The following is a 26366-nucleotide window of genomic DNA, read 5'->3' as shown; positions in this document are numbered from 1 at the left end:
ACACACACACACACACACACACACACACACACACACACACACGTTATATCACAATACATAGGCGCAGACAAATTAAAGGCACATAAAAAACCTTCCTAATTTACCTTACAGGATTGTTGTTAAAGTGAGATGAGATCCCAGTGGGTAAAATTTATCATATACTTTACAATGCTATGCAAAAGATATGGAAGGTGCTATTAAGTTTTAAGCTATAGTTAGGAAAGCACTGGATCTAGAGTCTGCAAAGCTGGATTAAGTCCCAGCACTGATATACATGGGCTGGTGGCCTTAGGAAATCACCTCTCTGGTCCTCACATGTAAAGTAGGCTTAATAATCCCTGTCCTTCTCACTTCACTATCTACTATAAAATAAGACAGTACATGCGAAAGTGCTCAGTGTCCAGTAACCTGCTTTATGAATGATTATTAATTCTGAAAGGTTACAAGTGGAAGTGTTGAGTGCTCTGTCAAGTGGCAACAGAGAGCAAATGCTAGACGGCAACAGGCTGGGACAGACAACCAACACAGGATTTGAAGAGGATGAGTTTTGATGTGGAGGGTTGAAGAAAAGGATGAACTTAGTGAAGTAGATGGGAGGGGGCCACACTTACTGAGTGGAGAGTCTGGAAAAGCAGTAGTGGTTTTGAGACAGAAACTAGAATACAGGTTATCAGGGGCTGGGGTGAGGATAGGGAATGGGAAGTTAAGGTTTAACTGGTACAGAATTTATATTTTGGTAATGGATAGTGGTGATGATAGCACAATATTGTGAATGTAATTAATACCACTGAATTGTATATTTGAAGGTGGTTAAAACAGAAAATTTTAGGTTGTTATATGTTACCAGAATTCAAATTTTTTTAAAAAGGGAGTAGTGGCAGGTGACACGTTGTAGAGGGGGACCAAGATAAACCTGCTCCGATAAGTGAGGTGGTACTAAGGCCTACAAAGAAATAGTTACAACCTGAACACTTGTGAGGTTAAGAAGTTTAGATACTATGAGGCCTTTTTCATAAGCTAAAACCCTAACACTTGAAATAAATGGGCACGTTCATTATCTTGTGACATCTCGGCTTTCCATACAATTTGAGAAGCTGGAGAGCAAGAGGAAAATCATGGAGTTTGAATCCTCTCATCAGCAAGATTTCTGAAAGCCTTTCCATTACACCCCAGTCCATACTAGGTCCTTTTAGCCTGTGTTTGTCTCCAAAGCAATGGTGTCTGAGCTTATACAATCTGTTTCTGAGGAGCACATAAGGCCAGTTTGTTGAGCCCTTCCCCTAACACTCAGAGAGCTCCCAACTCCTGCCTCCTCATCCTGTCCTGTTTGGGCATGAAGCAGGTCTGGTCCCAGCTGGCTACCCACTGCACGGACACCCCGAATGGTGAAAAGAGCATAAGAGATGTACTCAATACTATGTGTTTGTTGAGGAATACGGTCATTCTCTCTGCTCATCTCATCTCTCTCCAGCACACCTTCCAGAAGGGAGAGAATGATTTCTGACCATTTTGTAAAGTACCTATGTCAGTGTGACACTCACTAGGAATCATGGAGATGATGCAGAAACCACTGTAAGCACTTCCATGATGAATGCTGGAAGAATCATGGAGACCTAGAGAAGACGTGTTTCTTGTGTGTGTGAAGCATCCTGCCAATGTCTACCTTTCACTTGTCCTTTTTCTATAAATTGGCTTTGAATTCAGGGAGACGAGCCCAGGCTGGAGTCAGGCTAATGGAGGGATGAATGGGCCCTGGTATTCTTGGTTACACACCCGTGGTCCTCTCGAGATCCATGGAACTTAAACTTGTAGAACAGGCACCACCCACGCCACTGCCTTCACCATCACTGAGGAGCCTTAAGCCCCTCGGCCCTGCGCAATGTCAGCAGATGCTAAAAGCAAGTGGCATCTACATAGGTCCAGCCCCACAGAGTGAAGCCAGCCAAGCTTGTTAAAAGTATCCAGAGAGAGAACACAAGACCATCACAAAATTCTCCAGCTGACAGAGCACCTATAGTGAACTCCCGAATTACACAGATAAAGCAGCTGAAGCCCAGAGAGTTGAAGTGACTGCTTACTATTTGGAATTTTCTTCAGAAGCAAGTGACAGTGGGGTTTCCTAGGTAAGCAGACAGAACTGTCATGTGTTATATATTTATGAAGATGAATGGGAGGAAGAGGGAAAGAGTCTGTCTTGTTAGTATGCAACGGGAGGATCCAGAACATTTCCTGTGTGTGTTTGGAATGGAAATTATTAATTTCCAACAGAAAAATATGCGAGGGCCTTCTAAAGGTAATTTTTCATTGCTTATTTAATTGGGCAACCAGTATGGGGAGTGGGGGAAGCCCTCTCCAACTGAAGTAACTCCCTCAGGCCCCAGGGTTAGCTTGGGACCTGTTGATGAGATTGTTTCTGTCCAGGGCTGGCAGAAGTCCCAGCACTTAGCGGTTTGGGGACAGGGAAACGTCCCTGCAGGCAGGCATCATTAGCACCATCAAATCCTATTTATACAGTACCTGGGCACAGGGCTGGTTGCTGAGGGCTTGCTCAAGGCTCATAACACTTTTATCTGAGGAGTCAGTGCCTTTGACAGGGATGGGAAATCAGATATTGATGCTAACAGACAGGGAGCCATGGTATGGGTAATACTAAGTGAATGTAAGGTTTTAGACCAGATTTTCCTTCTTAGTTATGTTTGTTTAGGTTGATGCAGCACAGAAGAAGGGTGGAAAGGTCACAAGTGCACACTGGAGATCTGCATGTGACAATGCACATACACTTGCTACATCAGCAAAGGGTCATGTTCCACAATTGGAGCATTGGAGTTCAGAGTTCAGTCTAAGTTAGATGCCAAATATTATATTCCATAAAGGCCATTTCTCCACATGGCCAAATATGCCCTAATTCTTAATGAAGATGTTATTTATTTATTTATTGCTGAGCAATATCTTGAATGATAAATAATGCTCTGAAACATTCGAATGTTCCCATTTATCACTTCATTTTAAACTCAAGTTAGGTAGGGTGGCAGACATTTTTATGTCTTACAGATGGAGAAACTGACGCTCACACAAGACCATGAAGCTGGTGGTAGCAGAGTCAAGACTGGGACATGACTTATCTCTCTTCTGGCCCAAGGCATTTCCCACTGGAAAGCACTGCCCATGCTGACCTGGCCTCGCCGGGCTCCCCCAGGGAGGGAGGCGCTGACCTGAGCTGCTGGATAAGGTCTTCGCCTTCCTTGATGACATTGAGCGTGGCATCCAGAGTGGCTGTCTGCTGCTGCTGGAACTGCTTGATCAGTTCCTGGACTGCATCCACAGAGTCTGCACAGACATCCTCCAGCATCTCCTTCTGCAGGTCTTCCATCCATGTCCACAGCTGTGGGGAAGAGAGCAGAGACTCCACTCAGAGCAGATAAGAGGCCACAGCTGGGGCGAGGGCAAGAACGCCTGCCTGGGGTCAGCCAACCTACCTTCAATCAGTCAGTGCAAGTCAGACCCGTCCTGCTCATCAGCCCACATATGAGTCAGTTTGTGTTTATATATTTATATTTATTACCCATCTTTATAAGTCTACTCCATCAGAGTAGATTCCCCAAAGAAAGAAGCCATCTTTGATTTTATTTCCCTGTGTTTCAGTGATACCTGCAGATGTGGCTTAGCGCAGGGAGATCATTCATCTTTAAGAGACTGGGAAGAACAAGGAAAATACAGAAGACTGGTGGTCGACAAATATTATTTAATCAAAAGGAGGAAAGGGAGGGCTCTGCATGCTGTCCCCCAGGAAGCTAGAGGTTGCCTCCTAGAATGTGGTGCTCAGTAAGAACCAAATGACTTATTAAGCATAATATGTGCTATGTTAAAATATTTTGTTCTTTTCAGGATTGCTGAGTTGTTAAAAAGTTAAATGCTACAGATGTACCTTATCTTAATTTCAACAAAAGTATGAGCTATTTCCCCCCAGATGATGAAATGTAGGCAGGACGATATTACTGGTCAGATAACTTTGAAAGAGCTAAGTATAATGTTATAAACATAATAATCACCAAAAATGTTGAGGAGTGGAATTGAATTGCTCATTATTGATGAATTGAAAAATTAATTTACTGATAACTCCTCCTCACACTGAAAATATGTCCCCAGTGGCAATGCCACAGGTCTCTACTGTTGACAACTGGTATTGAGCATTTTCGTAAGAGATGGAGGGAAAGATGAAACTGGTGTTTGTCCTGAAACCAGGATGCTTCACTTGGCTAGCAAGAAAAAGAAGCACAGGGCTTAACCAGGAAAAAGGTCAGTAGAGGGAGAAAACTGATAGACTAGAAGTCAGAAGAGTGGATTTTGGGCTCTGTTCTTCCCATAACTAATGATGCCTTTGGGAAAATCAATCTACCCCTTGACCTCCGAGACTTCATGTGTAAAACAGGTTGGGGAAAACATAATATAAAATGGTTAGTTACTTTCCGGTCCTAACGTTGTACAAGTTTTCCAAGTTAAAAACATGGATAAATATCTACTTTGAGAATATTATTTCATCTAGCTGGTCTCTGTATGGTTAATAACGTTATAGCCTTTGCAATAAGGGATAAAGAAAAGAAAATGTAAAAAGAGAAAAAATGTTCTTCAAGATTTAGGATGTTATTCTTCATTCTTTAGCCAGGAGATGCTCTAGATGTGGCAGAAGAGGTCGGGTTAACAAGAGGATTAATGAGCTCTGGAGGTGGCAAAAAAAGGGTTGTAAAGAATGTCCTTCCATGGACAGGTAAGTAACCTTTCTGATTCCCAGTTTCCTCAAATGCAAAATGAGAAGAATATGATTTCCATGTTCACTTCAAAGATTATGAGGATCGAATGATTTATTTATTAATAATACATTATTAATTAGCCTGTAACATTGTGTTGATCACTTCAGAGAATGCAAATTGTTATTGTTCAGTGTCCCTGTCACTTAGCAGTTTGCAATCTGGTTGTAATGAATTCAGTTTATTTTCTTTCAAAATAATCATTTTACTGTAAAAACAAGAAACTAATTTTAAAAACCACATAAGCAGAGATACATGTTCCCACAAGTACGAATGTATTTATGGGGTAAAACAATATGTCAAATCAGTATGAAACCAGGAAGTGTAGGATGTCAGTAACTAAGTTTAATGTCTCTTCAAACTTTCTGGCTGTAGTTTTGCCTAGAGAAGGAAACTAGTTGCTAAGTGTGCTTGAGTAAGAAATAATAGATTGTCTAAAAAATTTTTATATAGTGAGGCAATATAGCTTAGTGATTAAGTTTCAAATCCCAGTTCTAGCATGTATAGTCATATAACCTTGGTAGGTTACTTAACCTCTGGGCATCTCAGTTTTCCTTATAAGTAAAATGGGAATAATAATAATGCTTATCCCACAGAGTTGTAAGGATTACAGATAAGTGTGTGTGTGTGTGTGTGTGTGTGTGTGTGTGTGTGTATTATAGGAACAGTGCCTGGCATATAATAGGTGCTAAGTAAATGTTAGCTATTACTATATTTTAAATATTTTTCATACCACCCATTTCCAGTACCAGTTATAAGGAGGAGGAAAAGTTTGAAGTACTTCTTCATTTTGGAGCTGGTAGAAGATAAACGCTGAATCTGACCCTTCAAGATGCTAACTTGAACTGGGCCTCTCTTTTCTGTTTTTGCAGCTTTGTCCTGGGACATCCAAGGAAAGCCTAGACACTAGAAAGTCTGGGAGATTTCTACTTTTTACAAAAGAAAAAGACATGAGAAGAGAGATGGATAAAAACTGTGGACACAGAGCAGGTCATTTAAGAAAAGAAAAACAAACTCAAACTCTAAATAGAGGATAGGTTGCTAGGAAGGTACTGAGACTGAAGACTGACTTTCAGCTGGCATTCACCGTTCTCACTAAGAGAGATAGGAAAGAAGCTTATGTGTAGCTTAAGGATTTTATCTTATTTTAAATAATTTTGTTTTTAAGTACTATCCTTAAGCTATTTTAATGGCTCAGAGGTCTATTTTTTTCCTTAATAAAAACTTGGATACCTCCTGTGTAAGTCTCGAGAAGAAATTCAGCATCATTCCTTTCTGAGGAAATTCACCATGAGACCCTCCCTCTGCCTGGTGGTCATCCAGCTAAATCATAGGGACAAAGATAAAAATTACCAGACAGAAACTGCCAAACAAAAATGAGGTGTTGGCATTGCAAACACAGAGGTTTCTTGAAAAAGAGTAGCGACATCTGAGGATACACCCTAACCTCTGAAGTCAATATTATAAGGAAATTGCATTCTCACCAAAATATTCTTTGATTACTGATTGAAACTGATTTCCCGCTCAGATTTCTGATCTTTTACTCTACTAAATTATGAAGAAACTCTTGTCTAAAGTGGAGTTAAAACGTACTGCTAAGGAAAATCAGCTAAGATAAGCGAAGTACAACAGCAGGTGCAGCTCAGCCCACTGGTTAACAGCCTGAGAAGGAAGGAACCGGGCTGGCTGTTCCACCTTCAAGAGGACACCAGGTCAAATAAGAACTGCCAGTGAATGTGACTCAGAGCTAGCGAAAGGGATCATAGCACCAGAAACAAAGGGTTAGTGACAGCTCTCTCTATTTTTTTTCCTCTGTAGAAAAAAAAAAGAAAAAAGAAAAAAAAAACCTAGCAGGATAGAAATTCTTGAATGGAATTGAAATTTAGTGCCAACTGAAATTCTTGAATTTGCCCTTTTTTGGCTAGCTCTGTGACCTTGAGCAAATTACCTTACTGCTCCTGGCTTCACTTATTTCATATTGAATAAGTATATGTGACGATTTTTCTAGCATGTCTCTAAGTTCCCTTTCAGCTCTAATATGGTGTGGTTTCTCTTCAGAAGGCGATGCAGGGACGAAAGTCCTAACAGAAAGGCTTCACTGAGCTGAAAAACTGTAGGCCTGGCTTTTTAAGACATCCAAAGCCCAGAGAGCTTAGCACCAGTTCAAGGATAATTTTGATACCTGGTTAAGATACTATTTCAAGTCTGGAATGCTTGAGTAGACAGCCACTTCTGAGACCAGATGCACACAGGCACCACCTGGTGGCAGCAAGCTTTAATTGCAGGCTCATCCTTCTGAATACACACCTCTGAGGTACCCTGAAGTGGTAATAAACATTGGTACTGCTAAACCATGAGTAAGGGCCATTCCTTAGGCTGTATTCTTCCTGCTATCTGACTGCCCTGCAGGGCTTCTCCTGTGTGTGTGTCCATCTGATTTAGCCCTGAAGAGCACATTTTGATTGCTTTGAAGAGTCCAGATCAGAGAAACAAGGGGGTCCCAGCTAGAATAGTCTCCTTTGACTTTAAATTACCACAAGTCAATGATTGCCAGAGCTAATTAGGCAAAACCATGGAGTGAGTGAGGTATCTTGGCAGAAACCACATGGGTTTTTTTTCCTTACAGTCCCCCATTTTACTTTTTCTCCCCTTGGGTAATCCTCTTTACCCTCTGCTTCTCTAGAGTCTAACACTTTAGCACTGCACATTCTCCGTCAATCCCCCTGTCCCCTAAGGAATCCTATGTTTCAGACAGTTCTAGATGCACCTGTGCTGTGGCCTGTTCTTAGAGTCCTATTTGCTTGGCAATTACTACTTAGTCCACACTGATAGCTACACTTGGATGGCTTTGTGTGTTCTTTCTCTTAGCAAATACATGTGTTTGTGGCCAAAGACACCTAATCCAAAAGAGTGGGTCTAATTTGAGAATTTCTGAAACACTGGCAGGGGTAGTTAAGGGAGCCTTTTAATGCTGTACATAAGCTTAGCCCTAATAGTGAAACCGTGTAGTCGGGAGGGGCCAGCCCCTAGACCCTATCCTGCTTGCATTGTGTGGAAGCCTGAGAAAGGGCAACTGAAAAAGGCAGGAAGGTAGGGGGCAAAGAAGGGAGAAACTAAGAGGTGTTATCAAAATAATGAGACTTATAGATAAGTGGTTAAGGAGTCCTTTTACTTCCTCACTTTCTCCTGCTACCTGGTTGCTCCATTTGCACAGTTTTGACAGCCATTGTACTGATACAATTGATGGGACCCTACGGATGTTGAGGAAGGTACAATTTCCATGGAGTGAACCACACTCTCCCTCATTTTCTTTGGCGTCAACCACTCTAGCATTTATTTCTTAAATAAATATCATGATGGTTTGACAACTGAAATAGAGGATGAAGCTGGTTTGTCTTTGAGGCCATCATCCCTTTTGAAGACTGATTCGGTTTTGGTTCTAGGGTAGGTGCATGGAGGAGCATGTGAATGTGGCAGTTTGTGTGGGGTGTGTGTGTGTGTGTGTGTGTGTGTACACTTATTTGAGCAGGGAGTAGCAAGGAAGAATGATTTCAGAAGGTTAGAAACAAGTGGAAGTAAGCATCTAATTAAGCTGTCTTATAAAGTTAAGGTTGATTATTTTGGCCACTTTCCTTAGTTAATTTGATCTCATATTCTTACTATAAATATAAAAAATAAAGCCCAGAGATTGCAACATTTCCATGGAAACACAACAAGGAAAGAGAATTCTGTCTGGACAGTCTCCACAGAGCATAGTACTGCCTACAAGTCTCTCAAAAAAGAAAATGAGGACTCAGGTCAATACTTTTCCCTGTACCTTCCCTAGCTCTCCAGAGCAGAAAACAGAGCCAGCTGCCCTCTTGGCCCAGACAAAAACAAGACATTTGAAAGTTCAGTAAATCTGTGTAATAGCTGAGGCTCTGAATGCATAAGGTCCCAAGAACTATTTGTCACTTATCGAGTAGCTCTTCTCTCTAAGTAAGGATAAAAAGCTGTTTTGTTTTGTAAAATAACATTTATTGGGATTGTTTCTTATTATCAAGTGAAAATATGATCATTGAAGAAAACCTGTATAGCAGAAAAATATACAAAATAAAATTTAATTACTCATAAATTTTTTACTTTTTCCTTCTGGTCTTTTTTCTATGTGTGTGTGATCAAAATTGTGGGCATGGTAAATATACAATTTTTTACTTATTACACCATGAGCCCTTCCCATTCATGATCTTTTGACAATGTGATTTATAGTGCCTGTATAATATTTCATTAGATAGCGGCATTATGACTTGTTTAACAAATTACCCAATGTGGAACATTTAGATGGTCTCTAATTTTTCAAGATCATGAATAACACTACAATGAAAAAGTTAGAAAGTTTTAATCCTTCCGGCTCCTAGGGCCCCCCAAAATTTCCCCACAAAACAGGGCCAATAAAATTAAGCAGACTCTTCAATCTGTAGAAGAAATGAGCCTGGAGGTTATCTTTTTCATATCTTCCTTCTGTTTCCTCTCTGACCCCAATTAGAGTAAATCTTCCGATATAGGAAGTAAGCCAAAGTAAAATTATGAACGCTAGCCTGGGGAGCCATAGAAAATCTAGGTTAAATCATCCATGAAGACGGATATTCAGTTCCTTCTCAGAAACCTCCTATAAAGGGACTTTCATTCCATGAAAATCACAGGCTACAATGACATTCTATTACACATCGGAACTAATGCAAAAACTAAGCAAATAATTGTAGGTAGGTAGGAAAGAAGACAGGAAAAGAGAAAGTAAAGAAGGAAGGAAGGAGTTAGTCTTCACTAGACAGGAAGGATCCACAATATTTACACCACCCAACAACCCTAACACCACCCAAGGCAACTTTGGCAAAGCCGAGCAGAAGATCCTCCTATCATTCACTCTACTCACCTTAAGAAGGAAACAACCACGGCAACTCTAAATGCCCTAATAGACTTGTAGATTAGTGGATGTGATTACTACTCCTGCTTTGAGTAAAAAGCCAGGAGTTTGCATACAGAGTCAAGAGGAGGGAATCAAGAGCTAATGAACCCAGAATCAAATAGGACCCACACTTAGCAAGGTTTGAGAGGTAGAGATCTTGAGAAGTTTTAAAGAGAGCCACAGGCGTTCCCTTCGTTAGACCATTCAAGAGGGCTTGTTTCTGCTCACCTAATAATCCACTTCTGCCTGCTATATAAGACCTAGGGGAAAACTCAGATTCCCCTTTTATTTACACTGTCTGCAGTGCAAAGCGCCAGAGCAGATGAAAGATGTGGCTGAATGGGCTTCTCCCTTTCTTTTTTTTCTTTTCTTTTTTTGAGAGAGACTAGCTTTCCGATGTCAAATAAACTCACTAATTCAATATGTGTTCAGCACATCTGTGTATCAGACACAGTGGTATCATATATATCCATTCATCCACATCCACTCTCTGTATAAGCGCTCCCAACTGAGTAGGGAAGAAATCATCACAGCTCACTGTAATCTGGGCACCATGGATAGAGGTATGTACTCAATGTTCTAGTCCAGTCTGGGGTGGGAAGTTGAAAGTCCCAAGAAAGAATTTCAAGCAAAAATGATGCCTGAATTGAGTCTTCAAGTTCCTTATTAAGCCTTGAGAGATGCACTAAGAATAAATTTGAGACAGTTTCCTATTAGGGAAAAAAAATAGGTGTCAGTATTATACTATTCAATTTTATAATAACCATCAACATAACTATTACAAAATAACGGAGAGATTAAGTAATTTTCCTAGGGACACACAGCATGCCCATTGAAGAACTAGATCTGGAAATCAGACCTCTCTGGCATCCAAGGTAGGTCTTAATCCTCTTACTGGAGTACTATATAAACAGGATGAATATGGAGAGAGAGAGACAGAGAAAGACATAGAAGCTCAGAGAGAAAAGCCAGAGAAGCTGAGAGAGAACACACAGAAAACAGAGAGAAACCACAGAAACAGAGAGGAAGCCACTGAAGCCAGAAGCTGGAAGCAGTGAAACCCGGGATAGAAGGGAGAGACTAACAGGCGTCGCCATGTGCCTGGCCATGTGACAGAGTAGCTGAAAATCGCCGGTAGCTGGTCTTCAGGGAAAAAGCATCGCCTGTTGATGCCTTGATTTGGACATTTTCACAGCATGAGAACTGTAAACTTGTAAGTGAATAAACCCCTATTGTAAAAGCCAACCCATTTCTGGTATATTGCATTTCATCAGGGTTAGCAAACTAAAACAGATTCCAAGGCAAGAGACTATGCCACTAGGAACTTTGAATGGGAGGTGGGACCTGGTGGGTTTGTATGGGTTGGTGTGAAATAGAGATGCATCCTGGAGTAATCTGGGCAGAGAATAAAGGTATATAGGCAGGCCCCCTTGGGGAGCCGGGGGGAAGGTGCAGAGGTGTTAGACTTCCTCACCAAGATTGTTGCTGATGTTCCTCGCAAATATTGAGGACTGGCGGTTTGGTATGCCGAGCCCTCTGTCTTGGCGCCTGCTCTTGTGGAGGTTGATGCTGCAAAGGAGAGGCTGAATCTGCTTGTGGTTGTGCCTGCGAGTCTCCCCCGAATACCTCTTTGTTGCTCAGACGTGGCCCTCTCTAGCTAACTCAGTTCAGCAGGTGGGCTCGCTGTCCTCCCTCCTATGTGGGACCTGTCTCCCAGGGGTGTAAATCTCCCTGGCAATGCAGGATATGATTCCCAGGGGTGAGTCGAGACCCAGCATCTTGGGATTGAGGGCATCTTCTTGACCAAGGGGGAGATGCAAAATGGGTCAGGGTAAAGTTTCAGTGGCTGAGGGATTCCGGGTGGAGTCAAGAGATCACTCTGGTGAACCCTCTTGCGCACTACATAGATAAAAACCTTTTTAGGTCTTAATGTATTGGAATGGCTGGAGGTAAATGCCTGGAACTGTTGAACTGCAACCCAGTAGCCTTGACTCTTGAGGACAATTGTATAGCAATGTAGCTTGCAGGGGGTGACAGTATGATTGTGGAGGCCTTGCGGATCACACTCCCTTTGTCCAGTGTGTGGATGGATGGGTAGAAAAATAGGGACAAAAACTAGGTGAGGAATGGGGTGGGAAGGGAGGGGGTGATTTGGGTGTTCTTCTTTACTTTCATTTTTAATTCTTGTTTTTATTTTTTCTGGTATAAGAGAAGTGTTCAGAAGATGGATTGGGGTGATGAATGCACAACTATATGATGGTGCTGAGAACAGCTGATTGTACATCACAGATGGTTGTGTGGTATGTGAATATTTCTCAGTAAAACTGAATTTAAAAAAAAAAGAGAGAGCGAGCCTATGCCACTTCCTAATTGCTTTGTGTTCTTGAACAGGAAAAATCCTCTTTAAAGGAGGAAGAATCCTCCAGGTCTTTTTAATAGCCTTTATATGAAATTTCATGTGGCAAAGGATAAAAAGCATGGATTTTGGAGTTCCCTAGCTACAAAACCCTGGGCAAATTATTAATTTCTCTGAACATTCATTTTTCCATCAGTAACTGGGAATAATAATGACAATTCTCATAGCTACTAAAAATATATAAACAAATAAAATAATATAAATCTATCTAGCCCCCACATATATATGTAGAGTGCATGTGTATATACAGGTCCTAAACAAATGTTAGTTCCCTTTGCTCTTTCTTTGCTTGCCCCCAGTATTGCACTGCTCCCTCTAGTACTAGTTCATATGAATGTGGTATTATAAGGTGAGTGCCAGTGGAGAAACAAGTCTCAGGTTCAAATAGGACCAAGCTTAGTGAGGTTTGGTAGCTATCTGGGAAAACAATGCTCAATAACTTCAGCCCTGACCATTTCTTTCTCTCACACTCCCAAACCTGGCAATGCTTACCATTTACATTTCTCAGCCAAAATCTACCCTCTCCATCAGGGGTCTGAAAATATGAAGAAGAAGAAGAAGAGTAAGGAAAAGGAAGAACGGAGGAGAGAAGAGATACAAGAGGGGGGAAAAGTGGTCGCAGTGTGAGATAGCAGTTAAGGAGTGCAAGTGTCGGATTTAGGAAGACAGGTACAATCTCAGCTGTACTACTGAGAAACTCCATAACCGTAGACAAACTGTTTTCTGAGCCTTAGTTTCCCTATTTGAAAATATATTTAATAAACCCTGTATCATAGGATTCTCATGAGGATTACATGAGATGATATGCATAAATGTCTGGCATGTAGTAGGTACCCAGTTACAACAGTATCACCTGATATACATTAAGCATTCACAAGGACCCAAACATTAGGCTAGGCAAATCACCTGTACTACCTCAAGCTTAATTACTGGTATTATTAATTATTATCATCAACAGGGGAAGGAGAAGAAGTAAAAAGATAGAATTGTGGATTCATATTAAAACGGTTAAGGAGCCTTGGAGTCACCAAGTCCAGCTGCACGATTTTACAAATGAATGAACCCAGGATCAAGGAGACAGTGATCCTCATGAGCTCACACAGTTCTTTAACAGCAGAGTCTGGACTAGAATTCCAGCCTTCCAGCTCCATAGGCTGAAGATGGGAGGTACAGCAAGACAGGGTTTCTGGAAGCTCTGCCTCCCCTTTTGGGAGGGCAGAGGCAGGCAAAGTCTCCCAAGAGAAAAACAAAGGCACGCCCCCTGCCTCCCAGCCCACCCCTCACAACTCAGATGACTCCAGAAAGCTGACGCCAGAACCCAAATCCACTGCTATGGAAACTGACCTCATCCACCACCTCCCTGTGCAGCCAGCACTCCCACCAGCAACAGGAGCGCACTCCTGTTCATTCAGCTTCCATGCGTCACCCACTGCTCGTCATTAAAAGAGAAGACACATGCTGCTGGTTTCTGAAACCATCATTAGGAATCAGGTGAGCTAACAGACAAGCTGGCAGGAAAACTTGGATTAAAGCTAATCCCCTCGCTTTACAGATACTCATCAGAGACCCGCTGTGGGTCCCACTGAGCGGAAGCAAAGCCAGCTTCAGGGAGCTGGCCTCAGTGGGCCAGCCCTTCATCTTCCTGGGGAATCTCAGTTTAGAAAACATTATATTTTCATGCTTTTCTCTGATAGGAGCTGCAACCATTGGCATTCATTCCCACAAAGTGTCAGAAAAGCTTGTGCAGTGTTAACAACCAGGCTTCTTAATGCATGTCAAATATCAAAAATCAACTTAATTAAGTAGGGTTATTTTTTTCCTGAGTAGCAATCAAAGTTTAATTAATACCCTATTAAAATGAATTCCTGGGGGAACACAAGCATGCATATACCTAATGAGTTCATCTGCCAGGGGTGTTATTATAGAAGATGCTAAATGTGCCTCCTTACTGGCCACTTACTCAATTTCAGTGTCCCACATTAATCAGAAATGAAAAGCAATCAGAGGTTTGCAACCCTCCTCCTCTCTATGGGGCCCCTCTGCCCTGCCCTGCCCTCCCCTTTCTTTACGTTGTGGGTGATTCAGACCTGGATTTAACCCCAGCTGGCTCCCTGTTGTGTGGAGAGAACCGTGGTTCCCAATCCCTCACTGTCAGTCAATCCACATTCTTGCAAGGTGAGAACCAATTCGCCCTAATATCACCCTAAGGCAACCGCATTAAGAAAATTAAATCCTCTGCTTAAAAAAAAAAAAAAAAAGAAAAGAACATAGAACACGTTTGTAAAATCTATGTGCTCCTTGCCGGTGGCAAGATGATCACAGGGGATTTCTGATCTGAAATCTGTCTGTTTTCTGACAGGAGACAGCAACCCAAAGAAATTGGGGGTGTAGTGGGGAGGAGTGTGTCTGCTCAACTTCCTTGTCCTCTTGCAGTGACTACTTCTAGACCGGGAGCTACCCAAATTCTCCCGCTACAGACTGAATGCTCTGACAGACTAAAAGAACCCCAAAACCTGATGGAAAAGTTTTGGTAATGCATGGTGATGATGGTAGCACAACCCTGCGAATGTAATTACACCACTGAAGTGTATTTGAAAGTGGGTAAATTGGGAATTTTAGGAAATGTTTATATGTTACCAGAATAAAATTTTTTAAAAAACTACAGAGCTGTACAACATAAACAGTGAAGCCTAATGTAAACTATGGACTATAATTAACAGTATAATTATAATAATATTGTTTCATCAATTGTAACAAAATAGCACACTAACACAAAGTATTAATAACAGGTGAAACCGTGGTGGGGGTGTATGGGAACTCAGTACTTTCTGCTTGAATTTTCTGGAAACTGATAACTTCTCTAATAAAAAAAAAAAGACACATACCCTCCCCCCACCCCAAACCATCTGCTTCCACTACCCTTTCCATAGTAGAGACGATGGGGAAAAAAAAATTGCCCCATTTTGGTTGAGACTGAAGTCCAGGTTATCAGAAGCAAATGCTAATGTCATCCATGTTGGAGTCTCGTAGCCCCAAGATCACCGAGGACCCCTGGTCATACCTTGGGGGCCATTTTACTAGGAAACCCATCTGACACTTGGCAAAACAAATCAACCCAGCCAAATCCCCTTTAGCTGTCAGCTCCCCTTACCTCTTTGGTGTGTGTGTGGAAGGAGACAGACATATCCAAGAGAAGCTTCCGCTGCTCCACCCTGCGCACGAAGTCTTGGATGCGCACCTCCAGGTGCCGAGCTGCCTTGTAGATCTCCTCGGGGTCACATTCCCCGGTCTGAGCCAACTGCTCCGCTGCTTCTAGGAGCTTGTCCGCATTGGTGTAGGTATTCTGCCAGCAACAACAGTGAGGCAAAGTCAATTTGCAGCCACCAAACGAGCGCCGTGCCTTTCCCCAGCCCACCCTGGGGCTCTCCTGAGCTTGAGTGGAAGGGAGCAAGCACTGAACCGACAGCTCCGTGATCTGGCACAGAGGAGCTGTGCGTGGAGCTCACACACCACCTCCCAACAAACTAGCAGCCTTCCCAGCTGCTCGGCACAAGTGGGCAGTAGCTAGGTGCCTCATCCCTGGGATTCCTCAGAAGTGGAACATCCCAGGAAAGAATGTAAGGAGACATGCGAGAACTGTGATACCTCACCCCCACCACCCAAGAAGATTCATCTTTGCCATCACATCTCAGTCTGTAGCTGTCAGTGTCAGAAATGCCTCATCCACAAAGATTGTCTGTTTCTCTATGGGAGAACACCAGGAAAACAGTAACTGGGAGACTTACTGAGCCCCTCCCCAGCTCCCTGTAACTACTGGTGTTTATCTTTTGGAACAGAGCTATCTCTTTGGAGGAGTACGGGTAAGCAACTCCAGGAAGCTGACAGAAGGAAGCAGCCACAGCCAGAGTTAGGAGATGCAGGCTCTTTCCTGTGCACCCAGGAAAGGCTTAATGTTTGCAGAAAGGTTGGGGAGAAATTTCCTGATTTTGTTTTTCATAAGCTACTGCACACACACACACACACACACACATGCACACATTCCTCCAACCCCGCCAGTATGCACCATGGTATTCTCCAGAGCATTTAAAAAGACAACCAACTTATAATTATTATTCATCAGGATGGAAGTCATTGCCTTTATAATAGTTATTACCTCATATGCCATGTATACAACTTTTCCTCAAAATGCTTCCCTTAAAACCTCTCCTGACACATCCTGACTTAGTGGTGACTCAGATGTACATTATATCTCTTAATATCTCTGGAGTGTGCACAATGCCCTATAGAGCAGTAAATAAGTGGTTACTGTTGACAGCATTGAGTCTGGTAACAGACTCAAAGAGAATAGAGGATTGAAATGGATTTATGAGCAATGACTTTATGGCGCTTCACTTGGCCCAAGAAAAAGTGGCCTCAAGTCTCCGTGGAGTTCTCTAGAGTCACTTGAAGACCTGGGGCTAAACTTTTCACAGGCTGGTGGCCCTGCCTCTTCATTGTACTGGCCCAGAACCTGGAGAAGATGGGACAGGTCTTCAGCAAACACTTGCAGCAGCTTTTAGGAACACCGACAGATGTCCCGTTTGCTCCTTAGGGAATGCTGTCTGAAAAGCAATTGCCCAAGGCAAGCGCTGCGCTTTCCCAGTGCTGGGGAGCTGGGTGGCGATGGTGGTGGTGAAAAGGAGGTGACACCATGGCCCCACCTGGGGAGTTCATGGAAAAATAGATGAGCCTTGTGTGTGGAAAGGAGATCTGATGCCAAGATAAAAAGGAGCTTGCTGATTCTGGAAAGCAAGTGAAGGTGGTTGCTCAGAGCAGAGCTGGAGATGCAGAGAGAGATGGGGAGTGAGGGCAGGGGGAGACCCCTGGGTCTGCAGGCCAGGGAAAGAAGGCTCTCATGCGGTTGTCCACAATTTTTAGTAACTGTGCCCATAGCTGACAGAAAAGAGTTTTTCCAGGTATCTCTCAAATCTTCCACCTTAACACTTAGGATCTCAGGAAACCCCGAAGCACTCCAGAGGTTGTGGCTTTATATTTTCTAGCCAATAAATAAAAATTTGGGCAAGGCAAGAGTGAGCTTGCTTGCACGTTAAGTTTGGGACCACTAAGAGATGTGAAAAGGAACATTCAAGTGTCTATGGCAGGTAAGGTGAAAGTTTGTCCCAGTTTACCTGGGACTTTCCCAGTTTTAGCACTCAAAGTCCTGCTTCCCAGAAATGCTCTCAGTCCTGGGCAAATTGGAATGGTTGATCACCCTAACACACACTTATGCTGCAGGGATCTCTGGAGTACAGATACATATAAAATGTACTCTGCCTCAAAGAAAAATAAAATCACATTTTAGAGAAATTAAATGATAACACATAAAATGGGGCAAGCAAGACAGTAATACATAATTAAGGGTTAAAGTTTCTTGACACAGTATGGGTGCTGAGAAGAAAATGAGTAAAAACTGGGAATAAAAAAAGCCAACAATTATTAAATATTGTTCACACTTCGAGCACCATTCTAAAGATTTTATATGCATATTAGCTCATTTTTTATGAAGTAGATATTGTCATCATCAGTGCTATATTACAGATGAAGAAACTGAGGTACAAAGAAGTCTAGCCAAGGTCATATGTCTGATAAGTGATAGAACAAGAATTAAAACTTCGTAGTCTGCAGCATTATGCTAGCCTGCTTCTGTACAGAGTGAAAGCAGAGGCCTGGAGGACGAGTCGGATTTAGCTGAGGAGGACTTCTCATTGATAGGATTCTCTTCTCTTTGTGCACACAGCACTTTGTTTATTCAGTACCACAGCCATTCTCAAACTCCAAAGTAACAATGTGTTTCCATGTGTTTCTCCCTCCTGGTCTGTAAGATCCTTAGAGGGGGTTTCATGTCTCATTCATCCTTGGTGCCCCCAAGCCAGGCACTGTGGTTGGTATACAACAGTCACTTAGTAAATGCTTGTAGAATGAATAAGACACAGGAATGGGAAGGAGCATGGCTCCTCTGGATAAGTTGAGTCAACCTGACTAGAATTGGAGAATAGCAGGAAATCAGGTTGGATAAGGCAAGGAAGAGCCAGAAGACAGATTTTATAGATGAAAAGGGACAATGAAGACTGGTGGAAGGGTGTGCCAGTTTGAATGTATTGTGTCCCCCAAATGCCATTATCTTTGATATAATCTTGTGTGGGCAGATGTTATCAGTTTTGATTAGATTTCTGAGTGTTTCTTTGGAGCTGCACCCCACCCTGCTGTGGGTGATGACTCTGGATATTTCCATGGAGGCATGGCCCCACCCATTTAGGGTAGGCCTTGATCAGTGGAGCCATATAAATGAGCTGACTGGCAGAGGGAACTCAGTGCAGCTGTGAGTGATGTTTTGAAGAGGAGCAAGCTTGCTAGAGAGGAACATCCTGGGAGAAAGCCATTTTGAAACCAGAACTTTGGAGCAGACGCCAGCCACGTGCCTTCCCAGCTAACAGAGGTTTTCCAGACGCCATTGGCCATCCTCCAGTGAAGGTACCCAATTGCTGACACTTTATGGCCTTAAGACTGTAACTGTGTAGCCAAATAAACCCCTTTTTATAAAAGCCAGTCCATCTCCGGTGTTTTGCATTCCACAGCATTAGCAAACTAGAACAAAGGGCAATAGGTCAGTGCTAAAATCTAGACTGCCCAACTCTCCTCCCCCTTACTACCAGAAAGAGCATTCTGAAATTCAGATCTGATCATTCATCATCTCTACTTAAACCTATTCTGTGGCTTCGCACTGCCTTTAGTGTAGAACACCTTAACATGATATGCAAGGCTCTTCTTCATCTCATGAGAGCTTCAGCTCTCATCAGTCCTTTAAAGACAGCCTGTGAAATAAAAAATTGTTTGTATTTCCAAGAACTCACGGTACTAATCTTGCCTCTGTGCCTTTGTGTACACTCTTCCTTCTGCATGGGATGCCCTTCCCCCAGTCTCCTACTTGACCAACTCTTGCTCATCTTCCAAGAGCCAGCCCAGGGATCACTTCCTCTGAGAAGTCCATCCTAACATTCTCTTATCTCCCAAGGCTGGCATAGGTTCCCTCTGCTGGGCTCTGTACTGACCTCCATGATACTTGCCATTCTCACCCACTTAGTGACAGATAATATGTTTTACCTTGTTCTCCTAGTGCCTGGCACAAAGTAAGTGTTCCATAAATACCTGGTGGATGAATCAGTAACTTAAAGAATAAATCAATCCCCATTAGTATTAATATTCAACCCTTGGCCCTCATCAACTACCTGGCACAAGTCCTCACATGTTAAAATTCATGCTCAATGTTCAACCCCATTTGGTTTATCCTACCTCCTGGCACATCTTTGAAACAGGAAGGTGCTTAGAGAATATCAACTTACTTACTACCATAGTATCTCTGCAAACTGCCCCATTTAGGGGCAAGGGTCAAAACAGGATTCTGCTCACCTTCTCAACAAATCAACAACAGCTTCTGCCCCACTCTGAGTGCTCACTCTGAATGCTGTTTATGGGCATTCTTGGATTTTCTGGCCTCCTAGAGCCTGCCTTGGACTTCACCCCTGTGCTGGTTTGGACCTGTTAGGTATTCCAGAAAATACCATGTTCTTTTAGTTCATTCTTGTGGGTGCAGACCTTTCGTGGGTAGGACCTTCGGTTAGCTTGTTTCAATTGGGATGTGACCCACCCAATTCAAGGTGGGTCTTAATCCTTTACTGGAGCCCTTTATGAGAGGATGAAAGACATAAACACCCACAGAGAGGGCAGAGAGATGAGAAACGCCCAGAGAAGCAAGAAGGACCACAAGAGCTGAGAGAGAGAGAGTGTGACTGAAACCAGAACCCAGGACAGAAGGACCAGCAGACGTTGGCATGTGCCTTCCCATGTGACAGAGGAACCCCGGATGCCAGCAGCCTTTCTTCAGAGGAGGTATCCTCTTGTTGATGCCTTAATTTGGACAGTTTCACAGCCTGAGAATTGTAACTTATAACTTAAAAAGTCCCCATTGTTAAAAGTCAACCCATTTCTGGTATATTGCATTCCACAGCTTTAGTAAACTGAAACAACCCCAATATCACTTCCTAGTGCCACAAATGGGTTATGAGTGCTGGGATGGTAGCCAGAGCCCCAGAGTCAAGAGCTCTGGGCCAAAGAGATGGCTGCAGCTCCTGTTATTGCCACTGCCCTGGCCCCTGCTCCCATGTCAGAGTCAACCAGGTAAAATGACCTGGATAATTCAGTCCTCAAGTCTAGTTTCAATCCCTCCTGCTGCAGCCTTGGCTCTCTGCTTAGGGAAGAAACAACCTTCTAGGATAAGTTGTCTCTAAAACACAGGCATCCCAGCAACATGGACATGATTTCAGATTCCCTGTGCTGAAGCAGAGGGAAGGGGGCAGGCTTTTTGAAAGCAAGGTGTGGGAGAGTCAGTGAATAAAAACACTTCAGTGTCAATTGGTAATATGGAGTTAGCACCCTTGGTTCTATGGCCTGGGAAGGAGGAAGGATGAGGCCTGGAAGTAGCCCTTATTATTCAAAAAGGGGTGGTGTGGACTGGAAACGGGACTACCAGAGACTGGAACTAGCAGTGATCTGGAAGAGAAGAGAAGAGAAATCCCTCCTAATGATTATTATTCCAGGCATTCACGGCTGCAACCAATGGGTAGTGAGAGAAAAGTAGTAAAAATACGTGAGCATTAAAGAAAAATGGATACATGGATGTGCAGGTGCTGTGGAGGGCACAGCCTTGTCCAGGATCTTGACATTAATGAATGGCAGCCAAATCAAGGTAACACCCAAAACCTTACATTTGAAAAGTCCTTTACAGTTGACAAACACATCTTTCACCTTCCTTCCTTGTCATATCCTTAGCAATATCTTCATGTAACAGACGAGGAAGCCAAAGTACAGATAAATTAAGTGACTTGCCAACACCACACTTCTAGAAAGTATTACCTGTCAGAACTCAAATCTGATTATTTTGACTCTCAAGTCAGTTGCTCAGAAAGGAAATGAAATTGATCTTTTTCAGATTAGGGCTTTGTATATCTTGCATTCGTATTTAAGGATGGCGGTGAGTCTCTGAGAGCAAAGTTTCCTTGAGCTCAGTGCCCAGTGTGCCCACCCCCATACTCCTACAGCTCGGGACAGGAAGTGCTGCTGACCTTGGTGCCATCTGCAGTGCTTTCCCTTAGTCAAGGGCAAGAAGAGATTCTCCACATATCACTTCTTTACTGGGGCTTCATGTTTGCCTTTTCCATGGAAATAGCCTTTCTCCTCTTCCGGCAGAGATGCCCTGGATCTGTCAAGAGATTGTTCCTCCTGGGTACAGGCTTTGTTCAGAATGTGCTTGACTCTCAAAAAGGAAATTCTCAGCAACATTCTCACTGGGCACCCTGCTTCTGCTCCGTATAGTATGTCTTCAGCTGCCCAAGTAAATTCCTCCAGAAGAACTTCATATTCTCCCCTCCAAGTTCAAGAAACTATACAGATTCCCTATTGTCTATAATATTCAGTCCAAACTGGCACTTGAGGACATCCATCACCCTGACCCCCTTGTGCTACAAATCCATTTCCTAACATTTCGTAAAACAGTCCCTCTGCTCCAGGAATATCAATGCATGTTTTCTCTTCTGCAGATGCCTGTCTTCTAAGACCTAAAGGATATTTAAGGTGTTTTCAAATATTAAGAATCTATGAATTGTATGATTTTGGCATAGACTATTTCCTTCATTAGATTTTATCCCTCCTGCTCACCCCAGACATAAAAATAAAAACAGCTATCAAGATTACCTCTTCCAGTCAAGATAGAATAAAAAGGTTTGGATTAACCTTCCCACATGAACAACAACAAAAAAACCACAGCAAAATACAAGAAATGATCATTTTTTAAGATATCAGATATCAACCAACAAAGGACTGTGATCCCTGAGATACAGGAAAGAAAGAGAGCCCCCCAACAAAGAGAGCCCCAGATTACTGCCTGGTCACAACACTGTGAGAAGAATCTAGGTGAAGACTGACAGATTCCATGAACTGAGGAAACAGAGCGAAGAGTGCAGAGAGACAAAGGCAGAGTTTCAGAGAAGAGAGGGATGCAGAGAGAAAACTTTAGAAATCTGCAGAGGATCTATTTGTGTGAAACTACCTAAGGCTGTAGAAAGACCACCTGAAATGATTAGAAGTAACAGGACCCAGTACTCACACAGGACTAGGAACAGTATGTTTCCACCACTCAGACTAGAAAACTTCATGATTCATGGGATACTGTCTGCCTCAGTAGTGGTAAATAATTAGCCCTAGACTGAGCACTCCTCCAGTGCTGCCTAACGAATCTTAACAGAAAGACCTAAAAAAACCAAACTTTTTCCAAGTAACTATGTCTCAGAACAATGGTTAACATTAATTTTAGGAATACAAAAATATCCAGCACCCAAAAAGGTAAAATTCACAATGTTTGGTATCCAATAAAAAATTACCAGGCATAGAACTAAAGAGGAAAATAGAACCCACAATGAGACGAAAAATTAACTATGAAAACTGACCTAGAACAGATACAGATGTTAAAATTAGCAAAGACTTTAAAAGTTATTATAATTGCATTTCAAATGTTTAAAAAGTTATGTAGAGAAATAGAAGACACAAAAAGAAAATATACTGGATGGAATTAACAGCAGATTAGATATAATATAAGAAGAGGGTAATGAATTTGAAAACATAGCAATAGAAATTATCCAGAATAAAATACCAAGAGAAAAAAGAATTTAAAAGAATGGAGTGGGAATTGGCGGGCTCTGGGACTACTTCAAGCAGCCCAGCATATGTGTAATTAACAGCCCTACAAGAGGGCGAGAGGAAAATATATTTGAAGAAATAATGACCAAAAAAATTCCAGTCTTAACAAAAACTATAACTCCACAGACACAAGAAGCTTAACAAACTGTCAACACAAGAAACATGAGTAAAACTACAGGAAGGCACATAACAGTCAAATTAAATCAAGTTGAAAAGAAATCTTAAAAGTAGCCAGAGGAAAAAAAAGACATTTTACATAGGGAGGAACAAAGATAAGAAGGACAACAGATTTCTCATCATAAGAAAATCAGTGCAGGCAAGAAGAGAGTGGAGAAACATGTTTAAAGTACCAAAATAAAGTAATTGTCAACCTAGCATTCTATATCCAGTAAAAACATCAATCATAAACAAAGGTGAAATAAAGATTTTTTTAGGGTATACAAAAGTTGAAAAAAGAATTCTTCAGCAGCATACCTACAAAACAAGAATTGTTCAAGGAAATCCACCAGGAAGAAGAAAAATGATGCCAAGTATAAATATGGGTCCACACACAGGAATGAAGAGCACTGGATATTGCAAACTACATGGGTCAAATATAAGATTCATTCTTATTATTTAAATATCCTTAAAAGATCATCAACTGTTTAAACAAAAATAATACCAATGTAGCATGGGGTTTATGACACGTCTATAAGTAAAATGCATGACAACAATAACCCAAAGGCTGGGAAAGAAAAAATGAAAGTATGCTATTGTGAGATTCTTACATTATATGTGAAGTGGTTATAGTATCGTTTGAAGGTAAACTATGATAACTTAAAGATGAGTACTATAACCCCTAAAGCAACCATTAAAATAAAAAATAAATAAATAAATAAATAAAGAATTAGAGCTAATAAGGCAACAAAGGAAATAGAATGGATCATAAAACATTCTCAATTAATTCAAAGGAAGACAGAAAAAGAGGAAAGGGGTAACAAAGAATAGATGCTATAAAATAGAAAACAAATAGCAAGATGAGATATTTAAACTTAACCTCATCAATAATCACATTAAATATAAATGATATAAATACCATAAACAAAAAGCAGAGATTATCAGATTGGATAAAAAAATCAGGTCCCAACTATATGCTGCCTACAAGGAATGCACTTTAAATTCAAAGTCACACACAAGTTAGAAGTAAAAGGACAGAAAAATATACAGCATGATTGCACTAATCAAAGCAGAGTTGGAATGGCTATGTTAATATCAGACAGAATAGATTTCAGAGCAAAAAAAAATATTACCAGGGAAAAAGAAGATCATTTCATAATGATAAAGGAAGCAATTCATCAATAACTCACAACTGATTTTTGATAAGGGTGCCAAGTCCACTCAATGGGGAAAGAATAGTCTTTTCAACAAATGGTGCTGGGAAAACTTGATATGTACATACAGAAGAATGAACGTGAACCCCTACATCTCACATCATATACAAAAATTAACTCAAAATGTATTGTGCTGGTTTGAAGCTGTTATGGAGATGTGACTCACCCAACTGTGGGTGAGAAATTTGATTAAATTATTTCCATGGGGATGTGACTCCACCCATTCCAGGTGGGTCTTGATTAGTTCACACAAGTACTTAGAGAGCTTAAGGGCTGACACAGATACTGATGCTTGGAGACACTTGGAGATGCAGACGGAAAGAACTTTGGAGATGCTAAGCTAAAAGATGAAGCCCAGAGTTTGCCCTGGAAAAGCTAAGAGAGGACCCAGATGCTTAGAGAGAAATGCCCTGGGAGAATAAGCAAAGATGCACAGGAGATAAGAAAGAGATGCTAAGAAAGACAGAAGCCCAAGCATGAATGCACAGAGGCTGAGAGAGAGAAGCTGAGAGACATGTTTTGGAGGAAGCCATTTTGAAACACAAGCCGGGAGCAAAGGACCAGCAGACAATAGCCACATGCCTTCCCAGCTGACAGAGGTGTTCCAGATTGTTGATGCCTTTGTTTTGACATTTTTATGGCCTTAGAACTTTAAATCTGTAACTAAATAAATCCCCTTTATAAAACCCAATTCATTTCTGGTATTTTGCATAATAGCAGCATTAGCAAACTGGAACATGCATCAAGGACTTAAATAAAAGAGGCAAAAGTATAAAAATCCTGGAATAAGGAAAACATAGGGAAATATCTTCAAAACCTTGAATTAGGCAATGGATTCTTAGACCTAACACCAAAAGCATGAGCAACAAAAGAAAAAATAGATACATTGAACTTAATCAAAATTTAAAACTTTTCTGCAAAGGACATTATCAAGAAAGTAAAAGCCTACAGCATGGGAGAAAATATTTGGAAATCAAATATCTGATAAGGGTTTGATATCCAGAACACATAAAGAACTTCTATGACTTAACAAAAAGACAAACAACCCAATTTTAAAATGGAAAAAAGACTTGAATTAACATTTCTCCAAAGAAGATATACAAATGGCCAATAAGCACATGAAAAATGTTCAAAAGATGTTCAACATCATTAGCCATTAGGGAAATGCAAATCAAAACCACAATGAAATACCACTTCATACCCACTAGAATGGTTATTTAAAAAGTGGAAAATAACAAGTATTGATAAGGTTATGCAAAAATAGGGACCGTTGTACATTGCTGGTGGGAATGTAAAATGGTACAGCTGCTATGGCAAATGGTTTGGTAGTTTCTCAGAAACATAAACAGAGAATTACCATTGGCCCAGCGATTCCACTTCTAGGTATATAACCCAAAGAACTGAAAACAAAGATTTGACCAGATACTTGTGCACCAATGCTCGTAGGAGCATTATTTACACTAGCCAAAAGGTAGAAGAAACCCAAATGTCCATCAACAGAGGAAACGATAAATGAAATGTGATATATACATACAATGGGATATTATTCAGTTGTAAAAAAGAATGAAGTTCAGATACATGCTACAATATGGATGAATCTTGAAGTTATCACGTTGAATGAAATAAGCCAAACATGTAAGTAGAGAACTTGTATGATTTCACTTATATTAAATAACTAAGAAGATGCAAATTTATAGAGACAGAAGATTACAGGTTACCAGAGGTACAGGGAGGGAGAATGTGTTGTTAATGATTTATGGATGCAGAGTTTCTATTTGGGGTGATGGAAAAGTGTTAGTAATGGGTGGTGGTGGTGGTAGCACAACATTATGAATGTAATTAATGCCACTGAGTTGTAGGCTTGAAAATGGTTAAAATGAGAAATTTTGTGATGTATATATGTTAACCTAACAAAAAAAAGGAATGAAGTTCTGATACATGCTACAATATGGATGAACTTTAAAAACATTACACTGAGTGAAATAAGTCAGTCACAAAAGGACTAATGTTATATGATTCCACTTACATGAAATATCTAGAAT

General features: G+C 41.4%; 1 protein-coding gene across 19 annotated transcripts in view; it reads right to left on the bottom strand.

The window, feature by feature from the left end:
• The window catches only part of KALRN (kalirin RhoGEF kinase), a 749960-nt gene that overhangs the window by 348219 nt on the left and 375375 nt on the right, over positions 1-26366 (bottom strand). For 15 of the 19 annotated variants that reach the window (XM_037837128.1, XM_037837181.1, XM_037837192.1 and 12 more), the window contains exons 11-12: positions 15318-15509; positions 3174-3382 (exon numbers count right to left, since the gene is read on the bottom strand). In XM_037837128.1, coding sequence (XP_037693056.1) covers positions 3174-3382; positions 15318-15509 — 401 coding nt within the window. The remainder of the gene's footprint in view (positions 1-3173; positions 3383-15317; positions 15510-26366) is intronic. The other 4 variants (XM_037837164.1, XM_037837174.1, XM_037837264.1 and 1 more) reach the window with 1 other exon arrangement.

Source organism: Choloepus didactylus, chromosome 1, assembly GCF_015220235.1.
Source record: "Choloepus didactylus isolate mChoDid1 chromosome 1, mChoDid1.pri, whole genome shotgun sequence".
In the NCBI taxonomy this organism is placed as follows: domain Eukaryota; kingdom Metazoa; phylum Chordata; class Mammalia; order Pilosa; family Megalonychidae; genus Choloepus; species Choloepus didactylus.
Note: the sequence above shows the minus strand (reverse complement) of the source record. Positions and strands in the feature narration are given on the sequence as shown.